Source organism: Camelus ferus, chromosome 9 (genome assembly GCF_009834535.1).
Source record: "Camelus ferus isolate YT-003-E chromosome 9, BCGSAC_Cfer_1.0, whole genome shotgun sequence".
Lineage (NCBI taxonomy): Eukaryota > Metazoa > Chordata > Mammalia > Artiodactyla > Camelidae > Camelus > Camelus ferus.
In genome coordinates this window covers 11,812,284-11,823,257 of record NC_045704.1, presented here as the reverse complement: position 1 = coordinate 11,823,257, position 10,974 = coordinate 11,812,284, and the positions used below count along the sequence as shown (strand labels likewise).

The 10,974-nt window shown below is 53.7% G+C and overlaps 1 protein-coding gene across 2 annotated transcripts; it reads right to left on the bottom strand.

Moving 5' to 3' along the window:
• Positions 1 to 1,065: 1,065 nt before the first annotated feature.
• Positions 1,066 to 9,455, bottom strand: VSIG10L (V-set and immunoglobulin domain containing 10 like). Of its 2 annotated transcripts, XM_032487662.1 has the most exons (11): positions 9,416 to 9,455; positions 8,496 to 9,335; positions 7,788 to 8,081; positions 7,347 to 7,631; positions 6,325 to 6,579; positions 5,619 to 5,897; positions 5,069 to 5,365; positions 2,758 to 2,871; positions 2,392 to 2,534; positions 1,833 to 1,909; positions 1,066 to 1,480 (listed from the first exon to the last, which is right to left on the bottom strand). In XM_032487662.1, exons 1-10 carry the CDS (start codon positions 9,453 to 9,455, stop codon positions 1,838 to 1,840), a joined length of 2,619 nt encoding a protein of 872 aa, XP_032343553.1. In that variant the 3' UTR covers positions 1,066 to 1,480; positions 1,833 to 1,837. The 2 variants fall into 2 exon arrangements, with proteins under 2 accessions (XP_032343553.1, XP_032343552.1); XM_032487661.1 differs by having other exon boundaries at positions 1,066 to 1,909.
• Positions 9,456 to 10,974: the final 1,519 nt, after the last annotated feature.

The following is a 10,974-nucleotide window of genomic DNA, read 5'->3' as shown; positions in this document are numbered from 1 at the left end:
GATAGAAACACTATGGAATGCAGAGTGAAAAGTCTAGAGAAACTGAGTCCATGATGACATCATTTGAGCAATCGGTTCAAAACTTATCTGATGCCCACGAGCACTTACATAGGCAATAAAGTAGGTTTTCTGTCTCTAGTTATCCAAAAGGAAATGAAAACTCTAACTGATATAGAAGAGATATATAGAGTCCAGGTACCCAGGACCCCAGCCCTTACCTTTTAAAATTATATATGTGTGAGTGGGGAGGGCTATGTGTGAACTCTGTATTTTCTGCTCAATTCTGCTGTGAACCTGAAACTGCTCTAAAAGAATAAAGTCTATTAAAAAAAAAAAAAAAAGGATTCAAGGGCTCTTTTGCCCAAATCTTTCATCCCAATCCTTAATCAGAATGCCTCACATCCTTCCCCAAGACAGATGCTGGTTGCCTACACTTTATTATATGTTTTCTCCCTCTTTCCTGTCAGATGACCTCACATGATACAGGCTGAGATATTTAGTTTCCTGACCTCCACCTTGCAGTGATGTGGCCCATTCAGGGTCAATGAGACATAAAGGAAGTTTGCTGTGAGGCTTCCAGGAAAGTTTTTCCCCCCATTTATGAAGTTGGTCAAGGGGAGGGGGACCCTACTCCCTTCCTTTTGTTGTCAGATACAGTTGTGTGAAGATGTGATGTCTGGGGCTGCAGCAGCCATCTTGCTACATGAGACAACATGCCAACCCACCAAGGGTGGCAGAGCAGAAGGATGCAAAGAGCCCAGGTACTTGATGGGGTCACTAAGTTGCTGAGCCAGCCTGAAACCACTTACCTCCATGTTACTTGCAGCCAAAAGGATTTTCATTGATGCACTCCTTAAATTTTCAAAGAGAAACCCAGGTGAAAAAGGAAGGAATCCTGCTGGGTAAAGCAACAGCAAGCCCAGTCCTTCGCGGGCCCCAAAACATTTGATCGTCAACAAATATTTATGGAGGAACTGCCATGTGCCAAACTCTGTGTTAAGTGCTTGGGATAATGACACGGTCTCTACCTTTGTGCAGCTCTCAGTTTAGAAAGGGACTCAGAGGTTAAACAATTAATTATGTATTTACATATAAGGCACAGGAGGTTCAGGGGCTCTGGGACCTCACACGTGACAGGTAGGTTGGGGTCATGGGTTCGGGAAGTGTCCTCTATAATGGTAATGGTTACTTTTACATTTGAGAAACAAATGACAGAGCAAAGAAAGCTGCTCCAGGCAGAGTAAACTCTAGGAGCAAAGGCCTGGAGGCAAAATAAAGTGTGGTGGAGAGAAGCCAGGATGAAAGTTCTGGAAGGGGAGGTCAGAGAGGCTGACAGAGGCCAAACCGCAAGGTTTTGAAGGTCACGATGAAGAGTTTGGACAATATCTGAAGGGCAACGGGCAACCGCAGAAGGGCTTAAAGAGATGAGGGATGTGATCTGATCTAAGATGAAGACTCTGGAAGCTGGAGGGGGTGTGGCCTGGAGGCAAAAGAGAACATAGGAAGATCCTATCAGAGAATGAGGCAGGGCGACCTCTCCAGCACAGAGCAACGCAACAAGCCCTGCCAGTCTGCCACAGACACTGCAGGTTTTTCCTGCTCGAAGGTTGTGCAAACCACACTGACAAATCAGCAGGTGTCTCTCCCAGCCCAGGAATCCCATCTCTTTAGTTGCACAAATGCCGGTAGAGTCTTCTCTGCTGAGAGAGGGAAACGGGAAGCCCCACTTTCTGGGTCCAACCTTCAGTCACAGCAGGACAGGAAGCCCTGACTGCTGGTGGGGCTAAACAGGAAGTTCTTCCCCAAAGTCCGAGGCACAGCAGGCCACTCGCTCTGGTCACACCTGCGTGGCAGCCCGAACAGTCTTGGGAACCCCACCTGGAGAGATGACTGGACTGGGGCTGGTGGCCTGGAAGAGAGAGGAGGGGTGAGGAACAACCTCACAGGTTACCCTGGATATGATATAACTCACCCTTTTCCCACTAGTTCCCACTACGGTGAAATTAGTTGAGTTCCCCCCAAAAAGTGTCTAGCCACCCTTGGGAGAGATAAGACATGCAACAATCCAACTTTTATGGGGAAGAAGACATTCTATTTCACTTCAGAGAGAAAATGAGAGCTTTTGCCAATTTTTATGAAAAAAAATTAAGGTGTTTTCCCTCATTTGGGGAGGAAATTGGAACTTCACTTTTTTTTTTAATGCTTCTTTTAATTTACATAAAAATTGGGTGGGAAGTCATGTCCAACTTTTATATATTAAAAAAAGGGAAAAAAAGCTACCAACTTTGTAAACCAACAAGAAAAGTTGGAAGAATTCAGACCATCTCATCTCCCCGCCTGAAACAAAAAAGTTCCACCTCCGTTCCAGGACACTGGGGCACCCACACTCACCGGGTGTGCCCTGGATGGGTGAGGGTCCTCCAGCGGGACTTTGAGAGGCAGAGGCTGTGGGGTCACGCTCTGCATCTTCTTTTCTGGTAGTGGGACTACAGGGGTCAGCGTGGGGGGATGTTTCTTTTTCTTAGGGGTCTCTCCTTGGAAAGGGAGGAGGAAGAGAAATAGAAACACGTGACTGGCTGTTCAACATGCCCACCCAGCCAATGGCAAGGGAAGCTGGGCTGAGAGGTGTTGTCTTACTCTGATTGGCTGATATGGAGATAGGAAGGAGGATTGGATGAGGTAACCGCTGCTGATTGGTTCAGAGGCTGAACCAATGGCACTCTTTCTAGGGACTGTACCAGTTGGTCCCTCACTCACCTCGAAAGGGGCACAGACAACAGATGCATAGGAGCAGAAGTGCTGCCAGGAGTGCGAGGGCCAGTAGCGAACCCAGGACGATGCCTGCAATCGCCCCGGGGCTCAGGGTGGGGCCTGGAAGAGACATAGAGAAGGAGGATAGAGGAGCAGGAGCCAAAGCTGGATCTGTTTCTTGAGCCCCCTGGTCTCAACCCCCCTCAGAACCCAGGAATCTGGGACCTCAGCATCCTCAATTCATTTAACATTTCCTAAGTGACTATGGTGTGCCTGGCAGTCCACTAGCTGGTGAAGATCCATTGGTGAGCAAACCAAGATACCTGCTGTCGTGGGGATTCAATCAGAAATGAGTGCTCAAATAAATAACATAATTACAGATTGCACTAAGAAGAAAAATAGATGTGCTATGATAGAAGTAATGGGAGGGGAGGTGATATTTAGAAAGGCTGGTGAAGAAAGGTCCTTGAGGAAGTAACATTTTGGGAAGAGAACTGAAGAACTTATTCTAAGTTCTAAGACATGCTAAACCGGGGGAACTGTATTCCAAGCAGTGGGAACAGAACATGCAAAGACTTAGAGCTACAAAAGGGCTTTCTGCATTCAGTGAAGGCCAGGGTGGGTGGAGGAAATGGAATGAAGGTAGAATAGGTAAAGGATGAAGTTAGAGGGGTTAACAGGGACCAGAGTCTGGGCATGAAAGGCTTTTCAGCAGGGCAGCAGCAACACGATCTGATTTGCATAACTTCAGCTTCTACCTGGAGAATGGCTTTGGAGGAAGGCAAGAAGGGATGTAAAGAGACCAGATAAATGGCCGTTGCAGTCCAGATAAGAGAGGATGGTGGTGTCTGACCAGAGTGTTGGAGTGAAGATAGAAAGAAGTGGGTAGATTAGGAAAGCATTTTGGAAGGAAAAGTGATGGGACCTGCTGGTATCTGGGATGTTGGAAGTGATGTCAGCATGCGGGCAGTGCCATTTACCAGGATGGGAAGACTGGAGATTTGGTCAGAGGCGGGCAGGGTGCAGTTTGGGGAAAACTATTGAGGTCTATTTTGGACATGTAAAGTTTGAGGTGCCAGTTGGGCATCCTAAGTGAAGAGGGCAAGTGGCGAGGTGCCTTTTCAAGTCTGGAGTTTAGAGGAGAAGTCTGGGCTGGGGATGAGACATCTGAGAGTCATCTGAGCATTAATGATATTTAAGGCAACGAGAGTAGACAAGGCCACACTGGGAAGAAATATAGGTTGAGAAGAGGGCTGAGGACTGAGAAACCCAATCCTCAGAAGTTGAGGAGTGTTAGTGGTTGAATTGTATCTCTCCCCAAAAAGATAGAGTGACACCCTAACTCACAGTACCTGTGAATGTGACCTTATTTTGGAAATGAAATTTTTGTGGAGCATCTTGATTTGATTACACCTGCAAAGATTTCATTTCCAAAATAAGGTCATACTCACAGGTACTGAGGGTTAGGATGTCAATACAGAAGCCCCTCCCCCTTTATCTGTGGGGGATGCGTTCCAAGATCCTCAGCAGATGCCTGAAACTACGGATAGCACCAAACCCTATACCCGATATTTTTTCCAGGATCATTACTCTTGCGCTTTGGGGCCATTATTAAGTAAAAGAAGGGTTCCTTGAACACAAGCACTGACATACCATGACAGATGATCTGATAACGGAGACAGCTTCAAAGTGACTAATGGGAGGGATACCCTGGACAAAGGGATGATTCACATCCCAGGCAGGATGGAGCGGGGCCAGCGTGAGATTTCATCACGCTACTCAGGCACGCAATTTAAAACTTATGAATGGTTTATTTCTGAAATTTTCCATCTAATATTTTCAGAGTGTGGTTGACTGCTGGTAGCGGAAACCGAGGATAAAGGAGGGCTATTGTATCTTTTCTGGGGGAGACAACATTCAAGAAGTCAAGTCAAGATGAGATCATGAGGGTGGGCCCTAATGTGATATGGCTACTGTCCTTAAAAGAGGACAAGAGACACACACAGGGAGGAGGAGGCTCTGGGAAGCTGGAGGCAGAGATTGGAGTGATGCCAAGGACTGACGGTCACCATCAGAAGCAGAAAGGAAAAAAATGAGGATTCTACACAGTCTCAGAGGGACCATGGCCCTGCAGACACCTTGATTTCAGACTTCTGGCCTCCAGAGTTGTGAGAGAATACATTTCTGTTGTTTCAAGCCACACAGTTCATGATATCTGGTTACAGCAGCCTTAGAGAACTAATGCAGAGATGGAAGAGCCAACAAAACAGACTGAGAGGAGACAGCCCCGGAGAAGGCACCCACAGCTCCAACTCACCGGCCAGGTAGACCTGGCTTTGGGATGGGATCCCTGGCTGGCCCCCCAGGGTGGGCAGGATACGAAAGACCCAGGTCCCAGGGTTCCGATGAGGGAGGGGCACCACAGCTGAACGCTCCCGAGGTCCCAGGATGAGCAGGGAGACCCAGTCTTTGTAGGTGGCAGCTCTGCTCAGGTCAGGGCCCTCTGGCCGTGTCTGGATCTCAAAACCGCTGATCAGGGCCCCGCGCTCCACATCCCAAGTCAGCACCGCTGCATCCTGGGTTCTCTGCAGCCTCCATGAGGAGATGGAGGGTCCTGGGGAGGGTTGGGGGGATCAAGATGGAGGCCGGATTCATGGGCCCTAGAGGGGAGAGGGAAGAGGGCCACCAGCCTGGACTCCTAGGTCCCAGGGGCAGGGGGTCTGGAGACCCTGACTCCTGGGTCCACGAGAAGGGACTCGGGGCCTGGACTCTTGGGTCTGAGGAAGGAACAGGCTGGAATTCCAGTCCTAAGTGTTTGAGAGAAGAGAGGGCTGGAGGGCCTGGTTCTGGGAAAGGATGGGGCTTACCAATGAGGGTGATCTGGTCCCCACCAGCACCCAGCGCCCCGCTGCACAACACGGAGTAATTTCCCAGGTCCCAGTCCAGGCTGAAGTTGCCAATGAGGAGCTTCCGTCCATCTTGGCTGAGCCGCAGACGCCCCCCACCTCCTGGGGCCAGGGGTCGCCCTTCCCGGGACCAAGATGCTCGAGAAGGTGGGGGACAGCCAGAGGCCTCCAGTGCCACCTCTGCCTCCCCTGACCGTGTCTTCTCCACTATCGGATGCAGCAGCACCTCGCGAGGGGCCTCTGCAGATGGAAGAAACCCAATCAAGAAAGTCAAAGCACAGGTTCTGCGCCCTTTGATAAATCTAATAAGGCACCTTAGCCAAATGAGGAAGAACTAACTGGCTATTCACTCATTCATCTGATTTCCTTAACAAGGACTTAGGAAGTACGTGCCTGGGAAGGCCGTGGCCTGAGAAATTCATGATTCTCAACTATTTATTGCTCTGAACACGTGGGAAAGTGTCAGCCCTCTTCCTGGTTCCAGGAAAGAAATTTTGTCCCCGCCCCTGCTTGAAGTATAGGAGAAACTTCCATCCTTCTGTAAGATGAAAAATAAAGGCAATCTCTTTTCCTGGAGTTAGTAAGTCCCCCTTTCTCAGAGCCTAAAGGAGCAAAGAAGCACCTCCTTCTCCTCGGAAAACAGGAAAGAAGTCCCACAGACTCTCACCCGGGGTGACAGTGCAGGTGCGCGTGGTCACCAGGTGACGAGCAAGGCAGGTGACCCGGACGCCGCTGAGCCGAGGGTGGGCGGGGACAGCCGCTTGGAGCGCAGAGGACACCGGCCCCGCCCAGACCCCTTCCGGGAGACCCTGGAACTGCAAGGAGGCGGCAGGGACCCCGCCAGGCCAAGAGCAGCGGAAGCGGAGGCTTCTGTCCCCAGGACCCCCTTCGACTGAGCACTGTGGGGACCCGGGGGGCAGATCTGTGGAGGGGAGGGAGAGATCAAGGGGTCAGCCTCTCTCCCCTCTCCCCTCTAGCTCCGATTCTCTGAGCGTTCACTGCACTCTTTCTTCACCTGGCCCCACCCTGTAGGCATTGACCCTGCCCCGTTCTTTCGCAGACCCGTCCCCTTTCCTAAGGACACTTCATCTTCCCACACTTGACTCCTTTCATTCTAAACGTAACCCCACCCCCTTTTTTCTAGTTCCACCCCTTTACCAGGTTATTGGGCCCCTCTGATTACTCCATGAGAAGCCTCTTCCTGCTGAACCCGCCCCTTTTGCCAGACGTCCCTGCGCTTCCTAGTGGACCCTGCCCCCTTTCTAAGATGACTCCGCCCCTTTCTAGAACGATTCCCCTCCGTTCTCTTGTGACTCCGCTCCCTTTCCCAGGTAACGTCTTTCTTTTGCTGATCCCACTTACTGGCCTAGCAACTTAGTCCCGTCCCTTTCTGGCTCCCACTCTTGGCCACTTAAGTCTGCTGCTTAATTTATTGAGATTGCTCCCTGCCCAGGAAGCTCCGCCCTCTCAGTGCTGGCCCCGCCCCCTCCTGGCTACCCTCGCTCCACCCCTTACCCTGAGCATCCCCGTTCCTTCTACAGGGATCTCCGCCCCTCCCTGCCGGCCCCGCCCCATGCTAGCCCCGCCCCATCTCCGAGTAGTTCAGCCCCCTGCTGGTTCCGCCCCTTCTCCCCGGCATCTCAGCTTTTTTGCTGGCCTGGTGCCTCCATCCCGCCCCGCCGCGCTCACCCGCCACCGTGAGGTTGAGCAGCGAGCGGCGGCGGTGGCCGGTGCGAGGGTTCGCGGCGAGGCACGCGTAGGCGCCGGCGTGGCCTGGCCGGACCGCCGGCAGCAGGAGGCGCGGGCCGGCGGGCACGGCGGCCTCTGCAGGGTCCGCCAGGCTCCACGTGATGTCGGCCGGTGGCCGCGAGGCGGCGGTGCAGCGCAGAGTCACGTTGCTGCCCGCGGTGACATAGAGGGCAGGGGCGGCGTCGCGGTCCGAGGAGACTTTGATGACCGGTGGATCTGGGCCGTCTGAGGGGAGGAAAGGGGTCGGAACCTCGAGAGTCGGGGTCACCTGAGACTCTTCCGGGCTCCCGAGAGACTGAGCTTCCAGCCCCCTCCTCCTCAAAGAATCCGGCGCTCGAGCCCCTGATCCCTGTCTCCGCCCCGAGGCATCCCCCAACTCACAGAAAACACTGACGTCGGCCGCCACCTCTGTGTGGCCGAAGGGGCTGCGGACGCGGCAGGTGTACCGGGCGTGGTCGCTGCGCACAGGGCGCGCAATGAGCAGCTGGTCGCCCTCTGCGTGGATCCGGGGTGGCTCCGCTCCCTCGGGGTCCGCTGCCTCCAGAGCGCGTCCGTCCCGGGTCCAGCTCAGCTCCCCGCGACCCGGCGCCCACCCTATGCAGCGCAGCCGGAGCTCGGTCGCACCCTCCTCTGTCTCTGGGGCCTTGGGCTGCACCGATAGCTTGGGCAGGGGCTCTGGGAGAGGGGAAAGGGACTCAGGACTCCCTCATCCCTTAGGTCTAGGACTCCAGGCCCCAGCCCCCTCCACCTCTTACACCTGGGACTTCCGTCTTAGCAGAGGCCCCCCTTTTAACCCTCCTCTTGGCCCCAGGAATCGTCTTCTCACAGACTCATGAGTCTGAGTTCCCACCTCTCTCCTCTCCTGCACTCAGGAGTCAGGACCCCCAGGAGTTTTGGTCCCCAGGTCCAACTTCCCTCAAGCACCCCTGTCTTTTGCCCCCAGCTCCTCTTCTCCCTCCTTCCAACCCAGAAGCCCTCTCTCCCCTGTCTAGGAACCCCTTCCTCTGGGGAGGAAACATGCTCAAAACAGCAGGAAACTGCCCAAAGCAGCCCCAGTCACCAGCACTGGGGACCTCAGAACCCACTTACCATACACACCCACCGTGAACTCCCGAATCTGCCGAGAAACCCCAGCCCGGATAACCTCAGCTGTGTAGACCCCAGCATCCTCTAACTGGGCAGAGGTGAGTTCCAGGCCCCCTCGAGCCTGGTCAAATCGTAGGCGGTCTCGGTGAGCAGGGTCCAGGCTGATCAGAGGGGCCCCTAGCCCCAGGCCCCCGGCTGCCAGTACTTTGGAACCGTGGCGCCAAACCACTAAAGGGGCTGGAGGGCCAGGGCTGGGGACTGGAACCAAAGGAAGCCGGATGGTGGTCCCCACTAGCACTGCGAGAGGCCCCTCCATCTGTGGGGGGAAGCTTGCCCCTGAGTGGGCCTCCATGGGAACTCTGGGATCCAGGCTCTGGGCAGAGATGTCACTATCCAGATCCTCAGAGAATTTTGAAACTGGGGCCTCCCCAGAGACTTCAGTATCTGGGACTTGAGCAGACACGTTGGAAGCTGGAGTCTTCACAGAGAAGGAAGACTCCGGGTTTTTGGCAGAAACTTGAGGACCCAAGGTATCAGGAAATACTTCAGAACCAGGGATTCCAGAGAAGGAACCTAGCTTCACAGATGGGCCGTCAGCAGAAACGTTTGACCAGAAGGACCCGGGCGCATCGCTGGGATCCAAGGCTTCAGGAGACCATTCAGAATGAGGGATATCCGCGGAAGCTTTTGAAGCTGGAGACTGATCTGAAACTTTCCCGCTGGGGGGTTTAATGGAGGGAACTTTTGAATCCGGGCCCTGAGAAGAACTTTCTGAGTCCAAGGATAAATTGGTTCGCTGAATTCCAGGAGAGACTCTGAGGGCGAGGACCCCTACTCTGGAGGCTGCAGAGGAGAAGAGGAGAGGGCATTGCTGGGCTGCTGAAAAGGGGACAGGTGGGGAAGGGGCTGAGCAGGTCACTTACCCAGGAGCAGGAAGAGCGGCAGAGCCAGTGAGGTGTCCATGGTGCTGGCCGCACCAGCGAGGATACTGAGGCAATACCCAGGGCCTGCACCCATCCCTCCCAGGCTGGTCGGGGCTGGACGAGTCGGACAGGACTGGTAGCTTCCTGGGCGGGGAAGGGAATCAGACCCAGTGGGAGGTGCCAGCATCCCCTACCCAGATCAGGTGCCTGAACCACCACCCCACCCCACTTGTCCTCATCAGCTGGTCCAGTCTCGGGGGGAGGCCCAGCCTGACCCCTGCACTCCCCACCCTCTGGGGGAAGATGGTGAGAATCGAGTACCAGCCAGAAACTTGGTGACAAATTCATGGAAAATCCAGGAAGGCTTCCTGGAGGAAGGTAAGTTGCCCTTTCAGAGAGCATTCCCCTCTATGATGGCCTTGGCCTCAGCCGAGTCTTCCTCCTCTGCAGCCTCCTGGCCTCAAGTCCAATCTGTCCTGCCTGCAGCCTCAAATCCCCATGTCTGACCCTGCTCCTAACTCTCCCATGGTTCCCTCTTGCCCTCAGGACCAAGTCTCAAGTAGCTATCTCTCACCCAGTCATCTCTTCTGAGACCCAGAGGTGCATCTCCATGTCCCCCAGGCACTCACATGCCCTGTGTCCCACTACACTCTCCAACACAACCCTTCTGCATTCTCCATCTCCTGCAATCTAGAGACATGTTGTGAGCCTCCCCCCACCCCACCGCCTCCCTTCCCTTCACTGCTGTCAGTCTCTGAAACCCACCCACTCCCACCCCTGAATCTCTCTGCTCCATCCCTTCCTCTCTGTTCCTACTGGCTGAGCCTCAGCACAGGCCCTCACTTCTCCCTCTGTCCCTTTGCCTGGCCTCCTCCCTCCAGCTTCTAGTCTTCCTTAGTCCATGGATTCCCACTTGGCCTTTGAGTCTTTCCAGAGCTGACCCTGCCCCTCCATAGCTCCCCAGTGCCCCCAGGAGACAACCAGGTTCCTCATCAGAACTGCCAGGCTGATACCCACCCACTTTCCCCCTCCAGCAATTATTCTTTGAATACCCGGCCATTCCTCTGCCCATCTCTCCCCTCCCTGCCTTTGCAAGGGCAGCTTCCTCTGCCTGGAATGCTTGTGCTCGCTCCCCCACCCCCTCCTCTGACCTGGCTAAACCACAACTAGTCCTTCAAGTCTCACCTTATTAAGAACCAAAATAATAATTACCACTTCTCATGCGCCAGGAACCATGTGAAATGCTTTCTGGACATTATTGGGCTGAACCTTTCTAAACACTCTATGGGCCGAACCCTTCTAAACACTCTATGGGCCAGGTGTTTACAAACCGGGATACTACGGCTCAGAGACGTCAAGGGACCTGCGGAGGTGGCACAGCTGGAGGGAGGCGTTTAGCCCAGGATGGTCAGGCTGCTCACTCTTTCTGAAAACTTCTGCCACCCCATGCTAATAATAATAATAATGGCCATAATATACAGTGAGAATCTTCTGCATGTTGGGTATGGGTCTGCAGGTGCTACATTAATTAAACCTTCAGAATCCCATGGAGGTATGTT